The sequence below is a fragment of the Pagrus major genome, chromosome 13 (assembly GCF_040436345.1).
Source record: "Pagrus major chromosome 13, Pma_NU_1.0".
Lineage (NCBI taxonomy): Eukaryota > Metazoa > Chordata > Actinopteri > Spariformes > Sparidae > Pagrus > Pagrus major.
This window is the reverse complement of record NC_133227.1, coordinates 4,864,710-4,889,493: the sequence shown is the minus strand read 5'-3', so window position 1 is coordinate 4,889,493 and position 24,784 is coordinate 4,864,710. Positions and strand designations below refer to the sequence as shown.

General features: G+C 40.1%; 2 protein-coding genes across 2 annotated transcripts; one reads left to right on the top strand and one right to left on the bottom strand.

Moving 5' to 3' along the window:
* Positions 1–1,899: 1,899 nt before the first annotated feature.
* chrne (cholinergic receptor, nicotinic, epsilon) lies at positions 1,900–11,331 on the bottom strand. The gene is made up of 12 exons (XM_073479837.1): positions 11,208–11,331; positions 7,217–7,350; positions 6,934–6,978; positions 6,208–6,317; positions 5,968–6,123; positions 5,655–5,755; positions 5,374–5,574; positions 4,704–4,818; positions 4,481–4,595; positions 4,179–4,386; positions 3,058–3,191; positions 1,900–2,903 (listed from the first exon to the last, which is right to left on the bottom strand). The coding sequence occupies exons 1-12, from the start codon at positions 11,275–11,277 to the stop codon at positions 2,736–2,738; spliced, it is 1,557 nt and encodes a 518-aa protein (XP_073335938.1). The 5' UTR covers positions 11,278–11,331; the 3' UTR covers positions 1,900–2,735.
* A 3,110-nt stretch (positions 11,332–14,441) lies between these two features.
* On the top strand, positions 14,442–20,982 carry gltpd2b (glycolipid transfer protein domain containing 2b). The gene is made up of 4 exons (XM_073479219.1): positions 14,442–15,011; positions 17,203–17,261; positions 17,446–17,624; positions 18,314–20,982. The coding sequence occupies exons 1-4, from the start codon at positions 14,942–14,944 to the stop codon at positions 18,909–18,911; spliced, it is 906 nt and encodes a 301-aa protein (XP_073335320.1). The 5' UTR covers positions 14,442–14,941; the 3' UTR covers positions 18,912–20,982.
* The last annotated feature ends 3,802 nt before the right edge of the window (positions 20,983–24,784 follow it).

Genomic DNA, 24,784 nt, shown 5'->3' with positions numbered 1-24,784 from the left:
GACAAGACAAGTCCAGACTGGGAGCCATCAGGTTCATCACACACAGGAATGTAGACACACACGGGGAGGAGGACAGGGATGGAAGAGCGGCGGGAATCACGCAACATATCACGAGATCTCCGGTCAGCATTTTCAAAATAAAAGTCTTGTTCGCTAAGATGTCACGGGTTATTAGTTTAAACACCAAACTCACCTTTGGTATACGTTTATAAAAACAGACAAATGTTTTGTGGCAAGGAATTTTCATAAACGTTACCCACACTCCTTCAATAAAATTAAACGACACCGCTATCGGAGGCTTTTAACGTTGTAAGAAGTGGACACACCGGAAGTACATACCGAGCCAGCTTCAGGTATCTTGAGCTTTTCCTGACTCGTTTGGTCAACTTTAGACGCAAGAAATAGCTATTTAGAAAGGGCTGTAGCAATTGTTATTTTATACGAGATGTATACCAGTTAGAGTACTGATCTAATCACCGCGCACAGACACGAGAGAGCAGACTGATAAGTGGTCTGGCATGGATGTGATGACACATGCAAACTGGCCTAAATCTGGGTCGTGATTTGCATGTCACCAGTCTATCAGTGGCAAAACAAACCACCTCCAACCACACCCTTATCAAGACCATTGTGCAGCATATTGTAACATAGAGACAAAGGATTTAGGAACCTTTCACAAAATATGAATTGTTTCACAGGTTACCAGTGAAATACTGTGACTATTACATGTTTGATCTTTGATTGCATTAGTACAACTATTTTCTGGGACTCTCCTTCTTATTTTATCGAACATGATATTTACTATCTAATCCTCCTGACTGAATCTTTCTGTTAGCCTCATGTGAGCTACAACATTGAGTACATTTTTTTGTAATTACCCATTTCCTTCATGCATAGGACCACGTCCAGAAATGGGATGTCCCATATCCCCCCTCCAGATTTCTCACATTATTTCCTTATCTGACCAAATTGTTGTTGTTGTGTGATCTTTTTTACCTCTTCCTCTTAATGAGTATTTTTGTTTGTTGTTTTTTGGCCTGCATACTGAATGAGATCTATCTGATCTGATCCGATCTGTATAATTTTAGACTATACACACAAACTGACTTATTTATGATTGTGAAATTGTGAACATTCACCAGATATAAGTAAATACTTACATGACATAAGTAAAAGCTGAACAGTTTGGTGACAATTGAGTCCCTCAGACAATTTACACTTACACCGGTTAAGAAATAAGGAAGTAAGCCCTACTTTGGTGCAGTACCTTCTCACACCACATGGAGATGCTCAACCACCACGACATTTTACACAAAAGGTATAACTATGGACTTAAATCAAGATCCTCAAGAGAAAAATAAATGTTTTCTTAGTTTTATTTACCTTTTACTTGTCCAAGGATATATTGTTATGTCATCATAAAGTCATATGTGTTATATTTATTTCGCCTGTATTAAATTACAAGATAATTAACCTTATGTTGTGTTGCACTTACAATGAAATACATTTGTTAAGTATCTATTTTATATACACATTATAACTAATGATATAACCTGGTTACAAATACAAACTCATTCAGTGCATGTAAGCTTATGATTCTCACATGAACAGACTGTAAATAGCATTTTCTAAGACTGTCCCTCTCAAGTCCCCACTGATGTAGCTTTCAACACAGCTGGACTTAAACAGAGTGAAGATGATGAACTTGAAAAAGTTGAAAAAGAGCAGCAGATGATTATTATCTCTCTCTGAAAACATTTCTGAGATGTTTGTGGTGCAATCAGATGTAAGACATGTGTTCTCTAACACTCAATTCAAGAACAAAACACATTTCCCTAATTTTATGTGGGGTTTTCACACAACTCACACTTGAAATAAATTGATAAAGCAAGTCTCAATGCACAAAATAAAATATTTATTTAAAAAACATGGTACAATGAGTCAAGACAATATGCCTCTGAGCCATCTAACCCTAACAAGACTTCCTAATAAATAAGTCATAGTAAGAAGAATAAGGCTTTGATTCAGAGTCACTGGCTCAAGTTACATGCACAGTTTCTTCACATAAGACATAGTACATGCAGGGAAACCTATCCAGACATCAGCAGATGTGTTTCTCAGTGTGATACATGAACGATTCTTGTGAGCCCATGAAAGATGAACAAGTTTTGCAGACCTCGTGTAAATAAAATCAGTTCATCAGTTTATTCTTTTTTACTATTTATGAATACACACAGTGTATGTGTGCTTATGGCATAATGATGCTGCAGCAGTTTTAATCTGAAAAGTTCTTCAGTGCAACAGCAATAACTTCCTCAGCATGGTGGTGAACTGCCTTGACCTGAACATTGTTTTATAGCCCAGAATAGACAAATATAATTAAACTTGGTATGATTTAAAAGATAATGATAACAATGATGGCAATGATTTAAAACATAATTTTCTTAACTACACCTGGTCCACCTATTCAATATACACATCCAAAGAACATACATCAACACAGAGAACTCAGAACTTACTTGCAAGTTTGAATGAAAACCCTCGGCTGCTTGACAAGCGCTCACAAAGACAAGTCTGAGCCTCGAGTGTGAACACAGATAGATTTGTTTTTACATCTCTGTCAACTCAACCCTGAATCTGAGCCTTGGACTCAATGAGCAAGGCTGCTCAGCTGTAGGGACAGCATGAGGCACAGTGACCCTTGGTAATGTTTCATTACAGTGAATAGATTTTTTTTAACTAGGGGCATATTTTTTGTTCTCCCCAGGAAATGGAAAATCGGGTGCCCGGTTGAAGTGTCCTGTTAAGAAGATCCCCACTGTGCCAATGATGAAGAGGAGAATGGCAGCCCAGAAGCAAACCTTGTCAATCATCTTCCCGATCAGGACCCAGCTTTCAATTTCCTTTAGACAGAAGTAAAGTGAATTGAGATTAAAACTTACTAAGATAACAATTTGCCTAAAAAATATAGACAGGAAAATATGTAAAAAGTAGACACATCCAAAACATTAATTATACCTACAAATTGTTGGCTAGGCATATATGTTTAACACTCACAGATCCAATATCATTTTGTTGTCTTGTACTCTCGGCAATGAAGTTGCAGGCATCCACACATTGCTTGATCTCAGGTGCAGCTTGGGCCAAACTCTTATACAAGTTGGCTGTGCTGCTGACATCTATGTTATCCACTAGGGGGAAGGAAACGCAGACAATTAGATGACAGTATGCCACTGCATTATCTAAGGCAAACACAGGCACCATAAAAGGTGCTGAACCACACGTAATATGCATTTACTACACACATGACTGGCTAATATAAGGGATATGACTCATAGTTTAAAGGTAGAACTTTATAATAATGGAACATGTCTTTAATTATCATGAATTATTACAGTAATGAACGTTAAATAATAGTTAATTAAAAGGGTTATCTATGTCTATACAGTATACAGTGCATAACTATGTATAATAAGAGATGGCTAAGTACGGTCAAGTAATGCTTATTTAACCTGATTTATAGGTGAGGCTTTAAGTTAAGGAACGTCTACAAAGGAACAAGTGAACATAAAGACCATGGAGCGTCTACATTGATCTTAAACCTTGACCAAAAATAAGTCGGAAGACAAACAAGTAAGTGGATAATCATTACCCTTAAATAAGTATTTATAGAAACAGTTTTCACTTATCAATAATGAAATGGCTTCGCTGTGAACATCTTGATCACCCATATGCTTATATTAGTTAGTACCTTAATTAACATGTAAACCCTTAATTAAAGTTCATATTAATAACATTTGAATGTAGACAAAGCTCATAGAAAGGCACAGAATACAAACTTTTACTTACAAACATTATTATGATTGTTATTCACGTTTGTCGGCTCCAAAATGATTGTTTTGTTTATCTCTGTGTATTCTGACAGATGGTTCCAGCCTTTTAGGAGGTTTGTGAGCCAATAGTATAAAGCTCTTGATATCACGTGGTATCTGTGTTTTGTCAGTGGTAGTTGCCAGTTTGTGGTAACAAAATGTAAAAAAGGTTCTACAGTATGCACCCAGCCAACTGTGCTGACCAAACGTTAGCCAGCTAGCTGCCTATTACTGTATTAACTAACAGTTAATTAATGTACCCTAAGTGCAAAGTGGTAAAAATAGTTTTAAAAATATATGTCTTACCAACTGATCTTGTCAGACCATGCCTCTCTCTCTGTTTGTCAAACATCATTTCACTGCGAGGTTGTTTCAGTACATATTCCTCTGCTCTCTGCATGAGGCCAAAGGAGCTGCGCCGCCGCTCCCTCACTCCATTTACCTCTGCTGTCACCTCACCCTCTTCCACCAGAGGGGACATGCCTAGGAAGCGAGGTACCATTTCCAGGAACAACTGGAACACAGGGCAGAGAAGATAGCAGTAGTTAGTTCACGTAAAGTAACTCTTGAATACACATATTTGACTCAACTGAACATGATGTACTTACATGTTTGATGGTATAGGACATGGTATGAGTGCTTGGGCTGCGCAGGGAGAAGTTCAGCACCACAATTTGATTAGTGGCAATGAGAGTAGTGACACTCATCACAAAGATCAGGTACCTGAGGAGGACATCAGAGAAGATCTGTGTTGGACAGGGGGCTAAAGCTGTACTGATTAAAGACTAGACACCCCCAGCAGAGGTCAGCATAGAACAAACACTGACTCACTTGCCAATGAGAGGAACAGAGAGAGATGTCTCAGGGATCTTCTGAGCAATAAGAAAGAGGAAGACAGTCTGAGCCAGCAAGACAGAGATGGACACAGTCAGCTTTTGTCCCCCAGCTGTGAAGGCGACAATAGAGACTCAAGAGAAGGACCAGACCAAATGCAATAATCATAACAGATTTAGGACCCAATACTTTTGGTACATTCTCCGTGCTCAGGCACTATACAGTATGCAGTAAATAAGGTTATGTAGTACAATTAAAAAGGCTTTTTATATGTAACATAATGACATTTGGCTTTAGTCAAGGATAGGGGGATAAAACAGCACACTGAAAACAGATTTGGTCTTAGAGCTCTCTCAACTGAGCTCCATTTTAAAGGAGACATATTGTGCTCATTTTTAGGTGCACACTTTTATGTTGGGATACTACTGGTGCTGACTTAATTTTCAAGACCTTTAACATGCACAAGAATCTATATAAAACACTAAAGGAAAGGAAAACTAACAAAAAAGCACAATAGGTCTTTGGTCTTTTATTAATGAGTGGTATAAGAGTAACTAAAATGCATTATTTTTTATATTTCATTATGAGACTAATTCAATAATAATGCCCTATTTGAAACAATAATCTATGAATGATAGCTGGAGGTTGTTAAACAACTACTAAAGACCTTGTGCAGGTAGAAAGTAGGCCAGTACGACCAGTGAAGAGATGAGGGAGCAGGGCAGGATGATGTTGATGATGTAGAACAGGGGCTTCCTTTGGATGATCAGATTGAACGTGATCTCCTGGTACTCTAGGTCATCTGGGGAATACCGTTTGTTGATCATCTTCTTGGCTGGACGATGGACGATGGCCCACTCACCGTTCTCTGAAGGGTGAGAACATAACAAGCTGGAGATGAATTGCGTGTTTGAATATTGGAGTATAATGATCGTGGATGAACTGTACCTGTGAAAGCCTCAGGATCGATGTCCACCCACTCAATAGTATCTCCTGTCTCCCCAACAGCCAAGATGAGGTCAACCTCATTGGCACTGTACGTCTGGGATCTAGAGGTCGTGGCAGTGAGGATGGATTAGAACAGAAAAAAGTGGCAACCTGGATTTAACTCCAGTTCTATGAGCAGGCGTCTTGCCTTTAGATGGGGCAAATCACTAAAAGAAGCCCATTATAGGGCAAGAAATGTACGAAATAGAACAAACTTATAAATCAGCAATTATATATAGTACATATATTTTGAAATTATGTAATTGTACCACACCTGAAAGCTAGCGTGCAGTTCTGATAATCGAATGGGAAGTAGGTGATCTCTATGGCACAAGTGCTGCGATAGATAGCAGGTGGCAGCCAGTACATCCAACCACTCTTGTCTATCAACACATTGGCATAATAAGCCACATCAAACTTGCCATCAATGCTGCAGAGATTGAGGATAAGGAACAGAAACTGTTAATGCCAGACAACAAAAAAACAGTATAATGGCTCTTTGTTACAGCCTTACTTGTTCTCAAGGACAATGTCAGGAAGCCAAACAGTGTTGCATGGGACACGAATAACCTCAATTCCATAATAATCGGATGCGTTCCAGGCAAGACGATAATCACTCCATTGCTGTAGATGACATTTGAGAGAAAGGTCACCTGTGTCATGAAAACTAGACACAGCTGAGGGCTGAAAAAGTGAGAAGGACCGAGTCCTTTGGACAAAATTGTCTTTAAAGCAGACATATTATGCTCATATTCAGGTTCATAATATAATTTACATGCTTTAAATCTCAAAAACACATCAGTTTTCTCATGCTTGTCCCCCTCTCTCTGAAACGCTGTGTTTTAGCTCCTGTCTCTTTAAGGCCCCCCTCCTGTATACTCATTCTGGTCTGATTGGTCAGCTTACACACACCTGACCCAACAATGCTTACTTTGTCACACTGTACAAATGTATGAGTGACATAGTATGATGTCACAAAGTCTTGGAGTTAAAGGCGGGACTTCTGATGAGGCGTCTCAGGCACTTTAGGAGTAGTGTTTTTCTGTGGGACAGAGGAGGTCCCATTGACACCGACTTTGGGCTTTTTAACTTTCAAAACCTTTTACATGCATAGGAACCAATGTAAAAAACTGAAGGAAAGAGAAATAAACAATAAAGCATAATAGGTCTCCATTAATACCAAAAGTCTTGTCAGAATGTGTACACACAAAAACAAAATATGAAGAGAGGAAAAACTCACAATCTCAATCCACACATTGGTCGTAAGAGTCTCCTCCTTTTCGTTCTGTGGTATAAGTTCAGAAGGAGCATGAATATTTGAGTACTGCTAACTTAATACTGCAGTGAGCTAACAGCATGATCATGTTCATATCTAAACCCACCAAGAATCATGATTAATGCTATTGTCCTATGGGAATAATGGTGAACTTGTGGTCATGCACCTATCTTAAAATTGTGTGTATTTGCTGTTTGGAGCAGTTCCAGCCAAGCTTTGATGGCAACAAGTACGAGTGAGCCCTCACCAGAGAGATAAGGTTTGTGAGGGTCAGCTTGATCTGAACCTGCAGCTTGTCTTCAGGATGAACCACCGGGCGAATATTCTTGTTGTAGCCTTGGAACAAGTGTCTGATCAGATGTTTCTCCTCATTACACCGCACTGCATGGAAAAATAGATGAGAAATGGAGTTAGTTTATGTGCATATGTGTTGGAATTATGCCTGATTGATATTTCATAACAGGAGCGGGAGAAACATTGGAAATAAGCTAAACTATGCCAACTACTAGAACTACTGCCTCATGGTTGTATATGGTTGTATAAATAATTTGACCGTATTAAGTTTTGTTGGTCTTGGTCTGCTGTATGTCTATTCGTGTGTAATCAGCGTATGACTCCTTGAGCTATGTGAGATCACAGTCACGTGTGACCCTTTAAACACCAAATTCTAATCAGTCCAAGTGGACGTTGTGCCAGATGTAATTAAATTCCCTCATGGCATTACTTTTTTTTCTTTTACTATTGATTAATCTTTCTTGAGACGATGTAGCATTTTCTGTCTTAAACATTTCATTTAATTTTTATAGCAAATATGACTTGTATGTATCTATCTGTGTATCTATAAAGATTTTCCAGTAGTCTAAAAACTAACTGTTACCATCACGCTGTCCTTCTTGGTTGCTCTTTGTGTCAGTATAAACTTCAAGAGAGACTAAGAGAGAGAAAGGCAGCGGTTATTTCCGACTTGTTGCCTCTTCCCTCCCAGCTGTCACGATCCATAGCTCAGATTACACAGCAACTGGGAAACTCTAGGCCCGCACTTTAAGTCACACTCAGGTCATCTACAATAATCATCAATATCATCATTAGGCAAAAATGATGACAGTAGCATGAACTGCAAAGCAGTAAAGATGTCGTCTCCCATGATCGATTCATTTCCAGGTCTGCTGGGTCCAACATGTCACATAGATATGAGCTGTAATCATAATTCTCCCACGGGACAATACCTATTGCAGGCTGTGTAATGACAGTGCTGTTGATGTCTCACTTCCCAAGAGTTTGTCAATTGTTAATTAATTGTTCTCAAATATTACACTGAACACACGGATGAGAAAACTGATGACAGTCATTGAAATTTGAAACGTGAGAATGCAGAGGTATGCTGTGTGTCATTCCCTTCTGATCTGTTTGTCAACAGTAGTACTTCCTCCAATTTCATCACAGAGGAAAAAAAAGACATATAATAAGGCGATTATACAAAGAGAGTATAAATAGATCTACTATCAACTATGAAAACTATGAAAAATCAGTGTAAGGCTCGTAACATTGCAGTTATTCTTTGGTAGGTAACAATAATAACGTGCCGACCTCATGGCACCCTGCACACTGTGTCTCTTTGGCTTTACTACAATATTTCCATAAAATAGCACTCATGATTTTGTATTTATCTACAAAAAAAACAAAAACATAATTATTAATAAGATAATTATCAAGATTATTAGGATAGGATAGATAGCTGCAAGCAATAATAGTGCTGCATGTGTTTGTACCAGAATTCAGACAAAATGAATGTTGTAAGTACAGTAAATAGTATGTTGTGTTGCAACACAGAAAGAAATACACTGACTCTGACTGTACTCCAAACTAATACGAGGCAGCATATTACCTTACTAACTACTAGCTGCATGGCTACCTGAGCTAACCAGCTAACAGCAGCTGCAGATAGCAGCAGTTAGGGGTCTGGACTGGGAGCTCAGTGTGGTATTACGAAACAGGACAGGCCTGGGCTAGCTTGTTAGCATGCTAACTTCAGTAGATATCTTGGCAACACAATTCATAGACCTCTTTGACATGATGTCAAAACTCCCATTTCTTCACATTCTGTTGATAGTTTTTAACTTGAATTCTTACATAATGCACCTTTAATGTGTGCCATGTGAGTTGCCCAGAAACTCAAAATCTTGGCGTTTATATTTGTCTAATTTCTTGTCAAAATATATCAGTACACTTAATATAAGACCTAGTAAGTGACAATGCAGTGAGATTAGGGGCTTGTTTTTAAACATTTTCACTTGCATTCACTCGCATATTAATTCTTTTAAACTTACTTTTAAAGTGGCATCTTTTTGCAGCGTGTCGTGTTATTCTATATAAAGTTCGGTCAAGCAACTTACGTGGATCAGTTTTATTATCATGCGGATCCAAAGAACAGATAATGTTTGGAGGGGAACAGGAGAGTGATGATTGGAGACTAGAAGCAGAGCTACAAGTGACCACTGAGGGCATGTGGGCTCTGATCTTTAATTAGACAGCACAGGCCAAAAGTGAAAATAAAGTGTTTTATTGTGATACAGCTGAGCTGACCCTTTAACGTGACCAGATGGCAGTTGGCATTATGGGTCAGAACAACATGGCCACACAGGTAAACATTGCACCATCTCTATTTGACTGGGGTAAAAGCAAGCCAAGCTTACCCCAGCTGACCGTGCCCCTTCGTCCAGCTCACTCCTGCTAATGTCACCACTTTGAACATGAGATGCATCCTTTCTTTCAGCCCCACAACATAGTCCTATTATCAGTCATTGGCATTCCAGTTCACATTCTGATCATCATAACTCGATGATGATGACAGACATAATAAAATAAATAAAACTGTTATAGACAGCAATTGTGGAGTGACTGTTTTGCTGACTTTGTATAATTGTCCTGCTTATGTGTGTAACTTTTATCTTCACACACACTCTGTGTTTGTCAGTGAGTGTGTAAAAAACAGAGAGAAGTGCTGTTCCTTTTGGAAACTCGATATGATGTTCAAGTGAAGTGATAATGCTCAAGACCTTGCCACTGGGCGATTTTAAACTAGCCCACAGTGACCTCTACCAAGGAGATGGAAGTATTTCCCCACAACTGTTGAGATCGACCGGTCATACAGGGAGAGATATGACCGGTCAGTCAGGGAGAGGAGAGGTATTAGTGACCAAATGGATTTGCAGACTCATTTAAGCTCACACAAATCATATTTTTATAATCTTATCAGAAGCTTTTACTTCTTCTTCCACTGCAGTTGTAGCCTTCCTGCCTACCAGAACAGCTTTACACACACCAGAAGTACTGCTGCTGTCATGACGAAGCACAGATGACCTTCTGCCTTACTTCATGCTGACTGACACTTCTGTGCCCATCTGAGAAAAAAACATCACTACACTCAAAGTAGTACTAAATCATGTGACAGTCCAGGAAACAGATGATCCTCCTCAGCATCTACAAGTGCACTTAGTGTATACAAGCAGACAAAACCACAAAATGCTTTGTAATGGGTTACCCTCTAATGCCAAATTGAAAAAAGCCCGGCAAACTTAAAGTGAAGCAGCGTGTACTGCACATGTATACTACATGTCAGACCTACACAACTGGTAGCCTGTGGGCAGGATGCAGCCCTTTAACAGCCTCATTCTGTCCCATTGATCAATAATTAGTTGGCTTATTGGCTGTCGTTGCCAAGCGCTGAAATTTCATCAGGGAAATTCAAACCCAGGCTGTTTAAACAGTCAATCCTACTTCTAAGATTTAAGAGGTGCACTGATTTCTTTCCCCCCCTGCACCTATATATATACACATAACAATTGTGATAATACTACTTACTCTCGTACTTAGTCTGTCATATTTAATAACTGTGAGAACTAATAAAGTGGAGAAAAAATAAGAATTGTTTGCATTGTTTTAACACATTTAATTCCTATATTTAGAGGTCAGATATGCTCTCAACAGTAGGAGGGAAGAAAATAAACTTCAAAATAGGTTAAAATCCAGATAATCTACATTAATTTGATAATTTACAACTGTATGTTGTTCTTGTTTTTGCAAGTCTTAAGGAGGTCTAAAGTATATTAAGTTTTATCTGGCATGACACTTAATGTAGTGTTTTAGAGCTGCCCTTGCACGCATGAGATCATTTTGACAGATAAGGCATTCAGCCAGTTGATGAGGGTGTGCCAAAAGTTTGCCACTGCGCCACTTACCCTGAACCACTAAAGTCCCGAGAATAGCCACAACTCCAAAAAATATCCCAAAACTGCGCGCTGCCATCATGTTTCCAAGACCTCTCCACTGCACAGCACTGCACTATATTTAAATATTAAGTCTGAGAGAGAGAGAGAGAGTAAAGACAGAGAGGAAGAGCCCTAAATCCCTCCACCAAACACCCCGACTGTCGCCCACCCCGGCTGTCGCTATCCATGGCTCAGATTACACAGCAGCTGGGAAGCTACTAAAACCAGGACGTCAAGTCACACTCCGGTCACCCACAATAACCATCATCATGATCATTAGGCCACAGATATCTGTGGTGATGCCAGGTAGGTATATGAAGGTATTTCTTGCATAAACACAGGCAACTATGAGACCTTGTGCTTGTTTTTCTTCCATACATCTCCAATATACCTGCAAAAATATGTTACAGATAGTAATGGTTGATATGAAAGATTAATGTGATTGTTTCTTTCTTGATAAATCTGTCATTTGTCAAGAAAAAATGTCGAACATCTGCTGGTTTCAGCTTCTAAAATGTAAGGATTCTGCTCATTAGAGTGTTGGTTGGACAAAGGAAGCTATTTGAAGAGTTCACTTTGAGCTTTAGGAAACTGTGAAGAGCATTTTGTCTTTATTTTGTTGACATTTTATAGACTAAATTGTCAAAATAATCTGCAGATGAATCGATAATGAAAATAATCGTTAGCTGTGGCCCCGGTGTGCAGGCTATGTGTCCAGGGTTTTAAACATACAGTGGAGCCTTGCCACTTCAACAGCTGGAAAGTGTGAGAGCGTGTGCAGACCAGAGTTCATGGAGACAGAGACGTGTATCTGCATCAGGATAAATCTTCCAATGCTCCAAAGAAAAGTCTAAAAAGTACAAACCAGATTGTACATAGAAAGATATCATAATTAGTGCTGTGAGTGATATACGTAGTGCCACCATGCATTGACAAGGGCAACACACTGATTTTTGGAATGTGCCATGTGAGTTGCACAGTATGTGATGTACTTCTAAATATACATTTAGGGAAACAGAGATGAGCTTCTTTAAGGTAACTGGAGCCTCCAGAAGGCAGATTATGTGTTTCACACTCGGGCAAGGCTCAGAGACAGAAGGAGGGCTGGATCTGTCCTTCTGACTTCTCAGAGACACAGAGCAGAGCTGCTGCAGCAAAACAATATGCCTTTTAGATTTAGCAAATAAAGATCAAAGGTGAAAAGTATTTTTGGGGACATTTTAAGATAATGGGTCATTGGTGTTTCCTCAGGACATCCAGTCTGGGCAATGTCCAGGGTTTGTTTTTCCAGCGTCTTCTCCGAAAGCTGGCGCTTTTTCTCTCTCAGCTCCACCCGCTTAAATTAGTCAGTCGTTTATAAAAACTCGCATGGAGGTCTGTCAGTGTTCAATGTTCAACAGACATGTGTAACTGTTTTTATTAAAAGTGCTGTAAATAAAGCCACAGTGAAGCAGGGGGTTCAGACCAGTGTGACCAAGAACTGTGTTTGAGAATGTAATGACAGCATATTATTGAATCAGCAGTGCCTGTAAATGCAAATAGAGGAAATTTCATACCAAGGGTGTACTTCAGCCCACGAGCCACCAGGGGTCACAACCACAAAATCAAACACAACACCTTTCAGAAAACACAACAACAACGTTTCATTCTTGCTCAAATCTGACATGCTTACATCCTTTTTTTCTTACTAATTTTAAACTGATGTTCATTATCTTGCTCTTTCCCTATCAAACAAACAAACAAACAAACAATTTCGTACATGTTTATGTATATATATTGTGGTTGCACTTGTCATAGAAGAGTGGACTATTGGTCTTGGTGGAGGTCTGCGCTCTCTGAAGGCCCTCATTTGCCTCTGCACCATTGCCATTATATTAAAATATCTAGCTGTGCAGAAATCTGTTCGACTTAAATTTGAGCTTTAGACTTTCAGACAATTTTAAGAGGCGACCAAACTGGATTACAGAAGTGTAATCCTGGTACTGGGGTTTTTAATCTCCAGATGGAAATTCCAGTGTGGCGGTATCTGACAGTGACAAAATACCTCTTTCCTGCTCCGCTGAACTCACATACATAAACATGCTCAGGCAGTGTGAATTGATGCCATGTGTTTTAGTGTGCTAGTACGGAGTATTTGTGCATCATGGCAAGAATCAACTGCAACTATATCTATTTTAAAAAGAGATTGTGTTATTTCATTAGAACATTAAGTTATGAACTGCCAGCTGTGTGGAGTCAATCACTTCGAGTCGTCTGAAAGGGTCACATGTTTTCAGAGGTATTCAGTCTCCCCTTGACAGCCTGTTTCAGACGGGATCATCCATTGGTCGCACAGACTAAAAGCCTCATGACCGGCCCCTCCCAGTCCCTGCTTTCACTATTTTCCCGCTCCTTCACTGCAAAATACCATTGTTAAGTCCCTCTTCATGAGCACACATGTGGATCGGCTTGAGTGTTGAGTTCAATGTCTATTCAGCTCCCCCCCACAGCAGCATCAGCAAACCCAGTGATAGTGACTAATCACTGTGTTTTCCCTGATAGTGACAATCACATGAACTGCATCACTGCGTTGCTTTACTCTCAGACTTTAGACTTTAGATAATCCAAAGAAGTCATGGGATAATTAGCATTTAGAAATACAAATTGATATTAGTTAGAGAATACCAATACATTTTTTAAAGAAAATGATGACAAGAGAGAGGAAATTATATTTTTTAATACAAAATAGATTCATTATTTTGTAGAGCTGTAGATGTCTTTGTCATATCTAGAATTAGATTACCACGAATAGGCATTTTGTACCTTTTGCAGTCTCAGCGAGGATAAGCTTTGTTAGACTGTTATTCATTGACAAACATGGATTTGGTATCTCTGTTCAGCCACCAAAATGAGATTGTGCTATCCCTCAAATTATCAATACAGAGATTTACTCTAGTTTGTTATGACTTTAACAAAGTAGTACATATAAATGCTGTGGATGAAAATGTTTTCAGAGCAACATGTTTTCAGAGATGTGTGTGTGCAGCACTGCTGTCGTGGTTGCGGTGGTGCTTTCTAATGGTGTGTGTGAATGAGAGGGGGGTGAGGAGGGTGGGAGGAGGGTGGGTGGTGGTAGTGGGAGGAGAGGAAAGGAGAGGAGAGGGAGCATGTGTTTACTCGAAGCTGACCAGGAATATAGCGCAAATCTAGAAGATGAATCTGGAGGAAGGAGGTTACTGGCGGACAAGCTGCATTGGCTCTGCTTTATCAGCCAGTTGCTGCACCCGGCTGATCTCTGGACCCTCAGATTGAGCAACACAACAGGAATCAGGCAGCTCCCAAATCAGTCAGAAACAAAGGAGGGATAGAGGAGAGACGTGAAGCAAGGAAAGTCCAAAGAAGACAAACAGGAAGGAGCCACAACAGGCTGAGTAGTAGTAGCAGTAGTGTGACAGGGGGAGAGCAGCAGCTGTAACAGAGAGTTAAACATTGATAGAGGCTCTGCTGGGTGTAATGGTTGACAGAACTTTTCATTTAGGGTTTTTGGGGCGATTATGAGAGATTTAAGAGGACAAGGAGGGGTCAGAGGCAGGGGTTTGGTGGTGAGTGATTGTGGTGGCAGCTGGTACAAGGGGACAAGGACTCATGTGAGACACAGGAATTAAAATATAAGGACAAAGAGAAGGAAAGGCGAGGGACCGGCAGACCCAACGCTGGACATCAGAATGGGTGTGAAGAGCAAAGCTGCTGCTGCTATCGTAGTCCTGCTGCTGTTCCTCGGCTCCCTGTGGCTGCGTGAGTATTTCTGTGTGTGTGTGTGTGTGTGTGGTTTCTATGTTGTCCTAACAATCTATACAATCCCTCCCTTGTTTGAAATGCATGTGCTCCAGATCAGGAATGTGTCACATGGTGAGGTGGCTGAGGAAGCAAGCATGCTGGTCAGATCACTTTCTGCCCATAAAGGATTTTAACAGCATGACAGAAACATGTGTGTGTGTGATCTGACTTGTATGACTGAATGTGAGAATCCAAAATGACTCGTATTTTTTCATCTAAGCTATTTTCAGTCAAATCAGATAAACTATAACATAAAAGCGTTTTTTGTCGCACATGGTTTTGTTGTTTTAGACAAAGGAATCTTTGTCTGTTTGAATAAGCCTCCCAAAAATATTTAACTCTATCTTCGCTTGCCTTAAAAATATAATTCAACGATGTAAAATACAGCACATGAGAAAAAGTACAGAAGTTGTTTAGTATGTAACTTCAATGGTTTATTCCCATTTCAATCCAAAACTCAACAAAACATATTTTTGTGAGGGGGAAAAATGCGCTGGTAAGCAGTGTAACAATCTTCAGCTGTGACCATGTGATCTTTTCCTCAAGCTTGGATTAAATTCAAAGATTTGAGATGTGAGTCAGAGTGCAAACTGAGCAGAAACGCTCTCACATGGAAACATGAACAGCCAGCTCTGCCTCCTCATGCAGAAAGAACTCAGTTAAGAGACTTAAATTTAGTTTTGTCGTGATAAGACTTCACATCTGTCTTGGCATTTTTGGCAACGTCCACATTGGGTCACTGTCAAGTTAAAATTCATTTCTGACAGCTGTTAGACGAGCTTTCTGTTTGACGTGAACTGAGGGAGTCTGGTTGCTCAGTGACAGGAAGCTCAGTGGCTCAGGAAAGTCTTCTAGGATTATTCGGGGTCTTTCTGGGACTCATTTGTGACTCACTGCTGCAGTCACTGTTGCTTTTGGTTGCAAGGTGCTAGGGACCACCTTGTGTGGTCTACAGACCTGCAGGGGCCTCTGAGGGAATGTCAGGAGGACCAAAATAAAAACAAATAAATAGTTTGACTTCAGTAAGATGGATTCTCTCAGACATATAACAGACATTCATTAAACAAAGCATTCTGGGAAATTTACAAGTGAAAGTTATCGTGCTGAATGGTATAATAATGGGCGGCATGTAATTCTTCAGGGCACAAATGCATCCACATGTGTGCACATGATGCGTTAGTGTATTGAAATCACAGGGTTTGCTTTGTCACAGGCCGGATTGAGTTCATAAAGGATTAACATTCACCATCACAGTCTGCTGTCAGAGGAATGTGACTTTCTGCCTTAATAATACGTGTCTTTGTGTTATATGCTGCACAGAATGATCTTTAAACTGACTGGAAATAATCAAGAATGTGGGACAAATAGAGTCAGACTTTCATAATCAGTTTCTCATGATGACAGGATAACAGTCCTGACAAGCACATGACAGAGGTGCTTGTTAATGAGCCAATATAACATAAAGGATACTCTCATCTGATTAAAACGGCTGTAATTCTTATCTTCATAATAGCAATGTATCAAATAAGTCAAAACTACCGAACTAAGTAAGCGTGTCAAGTTAGCACACCTTAGCGACCAGTTAGCAAACAAAGATAGCAAACAAATATAGTGTGAAGTTAGCAAATGTTAGCGACAAGTTAGTGAACGGTTAGCAGACAAAGATAGTGAACAATGATAGTGTGAATTTAGCAAATGTTAGCGACAAGTTAGCGGTCAAAGATAGCGAACAAAGAGTGTCAAGTTAGCAATGTTAGCAACAAGTTAGTGAACAGTTCGCAAACAAAGATAGTGAACAAAGTTAGTGTCAAGTTAGCAAATGTTAGCGACAAGCTAGTGAACAGTTAGCAAACAAAGATAGTGAACAAAGATAGTGTCAAGTTCGCAAACGTTAGCGAATTTGGCATACAAAGGTTGTGCTCACAACTTCTTCCAGCTGCACTCAAGGGGCAAAAAACAGCTACTGCAGGTTTAATGTGCTTGTTAGTCCCATCAACCCTTAATTCTTTGTAATTAATATGGAGATGAAAACCTATAGATATACCTAACAGATATTTTATTTCTCTGTGTTAAATGCAGAATGTCCTTGTGTTTGAACCAAACACAAACTAATTGTTTTCTTGTTTCTCTCTACAATGTGTCGCTGCAGAGGGAGGTTTGGATTACCACTGGGATTCTTGTTTAAAAGGTTATAATCAGGAGAATAAGGTAAGAGCACTTGCAAATTACAAAACTGGTCATGACATGCTACATCTCCTCTGTAGGGCCGAGTCTGTGAAGCAGAGCAGATGGCCGACTTGAATGTGGCGAATCACTTCCGCGTTCTCTCTTTCTTTGTCCCCCTGTCAATGGCCCCCCCAAACTCACGCGCCTCCCATCCCCCTTCTGTCAGCTTCCCCAGCTGTACAACAGCAGTGGGGTCGACGGGGCTGAGGGTCCGCAGGTCCTGGAGGGGTGCCCTGGTCAGACCTTCCAGGTGTCGCTGCTGCTTTCCCACCTGCTGGCTGCTCCAGCCGACACCTCCGACGTGCTGCTGCAGCCGTATCTGTCCAGCTGGGACGAGCTTGTGAAGTAAGATCATCAGCTAAAGTAAAGGTTCAGTGTGAGAGATAAATTAAAGGATAGGTTCACCCAAAAAATGTAATTCTGTCATTGTCTACTTGCCATCAAGCCGATGGAAAGTTGGGTGAAGTTTCGTAGTCCATAAAATATTTCTGGAGTTTCAGAGCGAAACAGCGGCACAGCATTCTGCTAAACAACTAAAGTATATGAGGACTTGTTTTAAAATGTTAAAAAACAACTTGAAATCGCTCCATACAGCGTAAGTAAAGTCTCTGGAAGCACCGATATCCCAAACTGATGTGAAAAGACTTCATTTATAGAAGCACAGCGAAGGTTTCGATTTAAGTTTTTAAACCGAAACCTTCGCTGTAGCTGCTAAGCTAAAAGCGTTCGCACCGTCTGAAGTGGATGCACAAGTATGAAGGTGTGATTAACGTCTTTTAAAATCAATTTGGGATCTTAGGGCTTCTGGAGGCTGGGATTACGAGCTGTATGGAGCCATTTATGTGTTTTCTTTTTCATTTGAGTTGTTCAGGGGAATGCTACAACGCTATTTTGCTGTGAAGCTAAATGTTTTGTTGACTAGAAAATTCAATTGCTTTAATTCACAGCCACTAAAAAGACGGAAGTCATTTATGGTTTATGACATAATCTGGACTCTGTAATGTGATTCATCCTGTTTTATGTTACTCCTCCAGGTTTATGGAAGCTCTTGGCCCGATGGTGGGACTAATATCTAGCGAGATAGAATCCAAGACCTCTATAATCCGACAACTGGCCCTGCTGTCTGAGAAGAACTCCGAAGCAGAGCTCGGCCCAGATGAAAACTCGATAAACACAGAGAATGATCCTGAAGCCTCGCAGCACACTGGTCCCTACCACTCTCTACGCTCCATGATCTGGATGGAGATGAACAAAGGACTGGTGGACTTCCACCATCAGACAGACTCTGGATGCCGGACTATTCTGCGTCTGCACCGCGCTCTGCTTTGGCTGAAGCTCTTCCTGCAGAAGCTGGCCGAGACGCCGGTGGCCGGCCGGCTCCGGAGCCCCTCAGAGCTGTGTCGCGAGTCCTACCAGAACACCCTGGCGAACCACCACACCTGGTTCGTCCGCAGGGCCGCCGAGCTGGCCTTCATCGCTTTGCCGGAGCGGGGTTACTTCTACAGGCTGGTGTGCGTGCAGAGCCAGGAGGAGCTGAGCATAGTGCTGAACAAAGTAGTTCAGGCTATTGAAGAGGTTTATGACAGGACGCAGAAAACTCTGGCGGAAAATGGCATGCTGGACCTGCCGTAGAAAAGGAGACTATCAGACTGGACATACAGCCTCTACTGTCTTAACATGTTTTGCACTGTCCTCGTGATGTCCTCGACAACACACAGAAACGTCTAGCTACAAACAAGGTTGAAACTTCTCGAAGAAACATGAATGGACTAGAATTCACCTGTGCCATCTCCTTCCAACCAAAGTGCTTTGTCAATCAACTAACACTGAAAGCCAATCCGTAGACATTCCTCCTTAAATTTCATGAGATCATGTCTCACCTTAGAGGCATTTATAAGGCAGCTGATGATGCATTTAGGCTGGCCTAACACAGACTGTGAATTATTTAAGCAGGTTGACACAATAACATGAACGCCACACATCTAAAGCGACCCATTGCTAACGGTAAATACAGCATTAGTGAAGCTCATAATGTTCGTTGTAATGGATTGCATCAGATAACACAATTCATGTTTTTGTGCCAAACCCCACCCACATTTTATTGTCTTTTTTTTTACATTCTGTTCAAAATGTCTGCTTTTTTAATTGTAGTTAGTGCTCGGTGATTCAGTACGCTACCTCAACACTGATGCCTTGTAACCCTGAAATCTGGGACCATTCTATCCTGCCTATAAAGACTGACTGTTTCACAGAAAAATCAATATGTGCTGAACAAAGGGCAATATGGTGCTCCTCAGTAACTGTGGTGAGAGAGTGTCCGGAGTATTAATTTCTCAGTTTTACACTGTGCGCTTTTGTACCATGTTCAGAATGATTAAATATCTGTAAAAGAAAGAAAGCAGAGAGAATCTAGCTGCATATTTTCTGACGTTGTCCCGTCCAGTAATGTGAGAACTCTGACATTTAAATGCCACTGTTGTGTAATGTTATCCACCATCCAGCAGAGCTTCCAGTGCCAGAGGTCCACTTTCCTAACATCATAATGTGCTCTGTGACGCTCTTACCTGGACACATTTTGTGCAAGCAAACAGGTTTTTCAACCTAAATGCAAAGGTTTCTCCCCTCAAAACATGAAATGTCATTGCTTAAATATTTCGTAAAAGTCATGATCTGAAAAATATCAAACTGTAGATTATTCAGGATGATGATACACAGGATGTCTGTGTGTAACAGCGAGAATAGCATGTTCAAGTATCAGACGCTGGTGCTACTCTTGATCAGACTATTTTAAACCCGCAAATACCTCTAATGCTACGTAATCCTGGCTTTCTCTCTTTTCCTGCACTGCTCTGTCTCTATCTGAGGAGGAGACGGTGGAGAAAGGAGAGAGGAGATAAGGACAGAGCCTGAAGCCACGGAGAGAACAGGAGACAGGAGAGCTGGCTGAAGGTCAGTCGGAGGAAGTACACTTCGCCTGTAATCTCGTCAAGCAGTTGGCAGCAGACTGTATTAAAGCATCTCCTGCAGGGAAAGAACTAAAACGACATCCTGATATTTCTGAACCTGGACCGATCAATATTTATGATTATGCTCGACTGTTCTGTTGTACATGACGCAGCCGAGTCTTCAATCTGAGACCTTTGACCTGTGATTTGTTAAAGAGGATGACGTGTTGCTGCTGGTATTTGCACTACTTCCTCTTCATACTCTTGAGATTCTCTCTAGTTCACCTCTCACTTAGTGACACGAGACTATCACGTCACACAGCACAATGGATCTCATCTCTTTTTGTGCTGCTTTTCCTTTCACTTGTTCCCATGTTCCTGGTACGAGTGCACAGGTTAACGCTGACGTCCACTGTAGGCTGTGAGGATTACAGAGAATGAGATTACATATATCCACCTAATGCTGCTTTTCACAATGGTTGCCCTGTGCCTTTCTGTCCACCACAAAGGTCAAACTACATTTAACTACATTTATAGTCAGCCATAATAACAGGAACTACGTTGGCGTTATGCCCATGAATAATAAATCCCCTCTCTCATCCAATGATGGCACCAAACAAACAAACATAATGCTCCTCCTCTTTGTGACTTTAGGTAGTTTAATGCATTCCGTCTAATATTTAATACAAAGGTTTGCTATCATGTTGAGTCAGTACTGATGAATAAATAAAAAATGTGTGATTTATAACAATTTGAAATACATTGCTTTCATGTGTAATACTTGACACACATTGTGTTTGTGTAGAAGTTTCCTTTAACTTTATAAGTAACAGCCTAACTGAATGAACACAGAAGCTTTATTTATAAGTCTGCTTATAAGGTACAACAAGTAATAATTTTTGTTTAAAAAGAAATTACTAAAATGATCAACAGAGACTAAATGAGAGTAAAAGACGTCTATGTATTGTGTTGCAGAGATATCTACTTAAGTTAGCATGCTAACCAGCTAGCCCTGGTCTATCCAGTGTCATAATATTACTCGGAGCTCCCAGTCTGGACTGCTAACTGTAGCTGCCGTTAGCTAGTTAGCTCAGTTAGCTACGGTATTATCCTGCCTTGTATGAATTCAGAGGGTGGCCAATTCTTACTTATTGCATCTTTAATTTAACCAGACAAAGTTATTCAATTTATTCAAATCGACAGAAAAACTTGTGACACTTTACATTCAACTCATGTGATTAAATTAGATGGATGTGACTAAAATACACTGTTTTGAGGCAAATTATGTTTTAAGTGAGGGAGGTAAAAACAAAGTGTGAGTCTGAGTTCCCTTAAATGACATTTATTTATTTCTCTATCTTGGTTTGCAGTAAACATGAGCAAAAATATACATACAGTAAGAGCATAAAATAAAGATCCAGAACAGAATTATCATCCATTGGGGCGAGAGTTATCCCAACAAATTTAGTGAATTTCATTCTTCAGCTATCCTTGCACCACGGTCTTAGGCAATAGTACGATTTAAGACGAGGGGGTTAGGTGGGGGGTAAAATTTCCCTTATTTAAAACATGAATATTTGACTCTCTCTAACGTTTGCTTTGGGAACTGTTGTAGTATTATTCTGAAAAGTTTCTGAAGGTTCTGCAGTTGACAGTTCTCTGAAAGCGCCTCTCATTCTTTTGATTTCCTTCAATGGCTTAATTCTGATACAGTAGACCTGGGCCTTCAGAGAACGTTCACTGCAAGCTTAATTTTGGAAAGCAAAAAGGATTCAAACGATGACAAAAAAATGTTTTGACATAAAAAAAAACAAAAAACTTCTCCAATCAAGCTGTTAACATTTTGCCATTCATTGAATTAAAGTGATAAAAACCTGTCAGATATCTCCCTGATACAATCCAAGCTTATACATTCTTTCCTCTTTACAACAAAATAGCGATAAAAATACTCTTTTATAAACAAAAAAACACTACTTTTTATACTCTTGCATCATGATAATGCACACTGGCATAACTGCCTGAATGCAATATCTGCACTTTCCTTTCTTCTTCTTCATCCTCGATGATACACGTTGCACTGATTTCATTACAGCCTTTCCAGTAAATACATCATACAGCCACAGAAGAAATAAATATATTGCTTTTTGAGGACATCTCCAAATTATCAGAGAAAGGGAAAAAAAACAACAACAACAGATAAATGGAGATAATAGGAAAAAACATTCTGTGACACTGGGGGAACGACACTGTCTGTCCACCAGGAGGCACTGTCATGTTGTAGTGAAACATGTTCCTGTTGTGCGTATTATTCTTACATAAGAGCAGGCCTTTTAATAACACAGGGTGTTTCGCATGAGATCCTTACTCTGCTGAGGATGTTTCAGTGCAGCACAGACAAATAAAACTGTCATGAAGATCTTTGGTTGAAGAACTACTCTTCACATGCACATGAGTAAAACAAGAATGTCCAATTGAGCGATGAAGCAACGCATTTTTATTTAGCTGTGTTGCCATTTAGAAGGGCTTCGATTGATTTAATGACGAATAGGGAAAGCATAGGATTGAATGCAATGGAGGGGGGAAAAAAGAGAAAGGAATGAAGCTTGCTTTATCCATTTTGAGCACGCTGACAGTGAATCAGGCGTTTGACACAAGGAGGAGGAGCGACAAAGTCGGGTAAAGAAGTTCAGCGTGCCTGCTCTGGATTAGCCAACCAGATTAAGAGATTACAGCGAAATTAAGTAACTGTTGCAGGAATGGCCAGAGGAGAAATGCATGTGAACTGTCAGTGGACTGTCTCAAAAAGCAAAAAATAAAGAGGCTTGGATGCCTGTTGGAGCACATCCTTCATAATGAATAACCCCTCTGATAGAGATCAGATAATCACATTAAATCCAATTGTCTTTCCCTCTTTCTGGATCAGATATCCTATTAAGACCAGTGTGAGATATTTGCGAGCATACTCTGAGAGAAATTACGTGGTGGAAACGAGCCAGGTCTTAATGTGAATGAACAGATGCTCGTGTTCCACATTCGCTGCGATGACATGGCACGATCGCAGTCGCAATTGGTACAAGTTTGTAGCCGTGCCAAAAAAACGTGCCTGAGTTTAAAAAAAGTGTGACTCTGCCTACGACTGCAAGTGTTTCTTACAATTATGTGAAGTAAAACAGCTCCAGCACCAAGTTCAGACCTAATGTGTGATCGTTTTAAAGAGGTGTGTTTGTCAAACTGGTTGTCTAGATATCGCGGTGACTTTACCTTCAGACTGATTCAGTGGAGAACACTACAACAATAATAAGAAAGGTTTTTTTTTTTTCTATGTGCTCCAGGAAGCAAATCTCCAGTTTTGTTCATTTCCTACAGGCCTACAAAACAAAACCCTAACAACTCACATTCTCAAAACTCTATTAACCTTTGAAAGAATATGTGAAAGATACATTTCGATACTGTGGATGAATATTAAAGAGGATGATAATAGATTTGAATGAAACAAAGGGAAAAAAAACTAGTGTTCTACATCCTTTTCTCCCAAAAATGTACAGTATTCACCAAAAAAAAGGGAAAAAAGCACACTTCCAGTGCAAATCAATACAAAATATGACAATGGCATCTATTTCTGATACATGAAATAGATGCAATACACGCAAAAAAAACCCCACCTCTAAATATTTAAGTTTAAATTACTTACAAATTGAGACACAAGAAAATGGCTGTTGGTTTTGGAACAAGGTGACGGACACAGTGATGGAGAGTGTAACTGCACAGCACGAGGATCACTTCTGCTGTTTTCATTTGATATTCACATGGTTGTTTGGGAGCCTGGATGCTATAAAGTCACTAACTGACTGGCTTTGAGGGCAAAAAATAATCATGTTTCATTTAATTTGACATCCCAAATATGAAACCCATCTGTTTGACAAGCTGTTCTGAGGTCAAACAACCAGCGTGAATATCAAATTATCCTAAATAATAATCATTTAATAAAGTCTTCAGATGTGAAGACTGGACTCAAGCATTCATAAAGTACGCCACTTAATGAATATTGCACTTTGCATGCAATTTCCCGACCTACAGTATGAAATGGGATCTGTGAATGGAATACACACACACACACACACACACACAAACACACACAAACACACACTCTTAAAGGTTTTGACCTCTACCGTCACTTTGGAGATTGATTGTTGTTATCGACACACACACACTTGCTGTGCGTGAGGTGTAGTAGATTACAGTGTGGTCCCTCCTGGTGGTCAGTGGTTTAACATAACCTTATTTCACACTTAGCAGAGAGGTGGGACACGAGGGGCCTCCTGCCCTCAGAGCACACTAAAGACAATACACATGCAAAATGGCTTCATCTCTGCATCCATCCGTCAAGATATACGCGAGTCTGTTGGATTATTCTTTTAAGTGCAACAAAATAGACGTACTGATATAAGGTTATGATACCATATAAATACTGTAGATATACACATTTTGTATTGTAACTTGTGTATATTCATATATAGAGGGATACTCTATAAGGAGGCAGCAGGAGGGGAGCAGCAATAA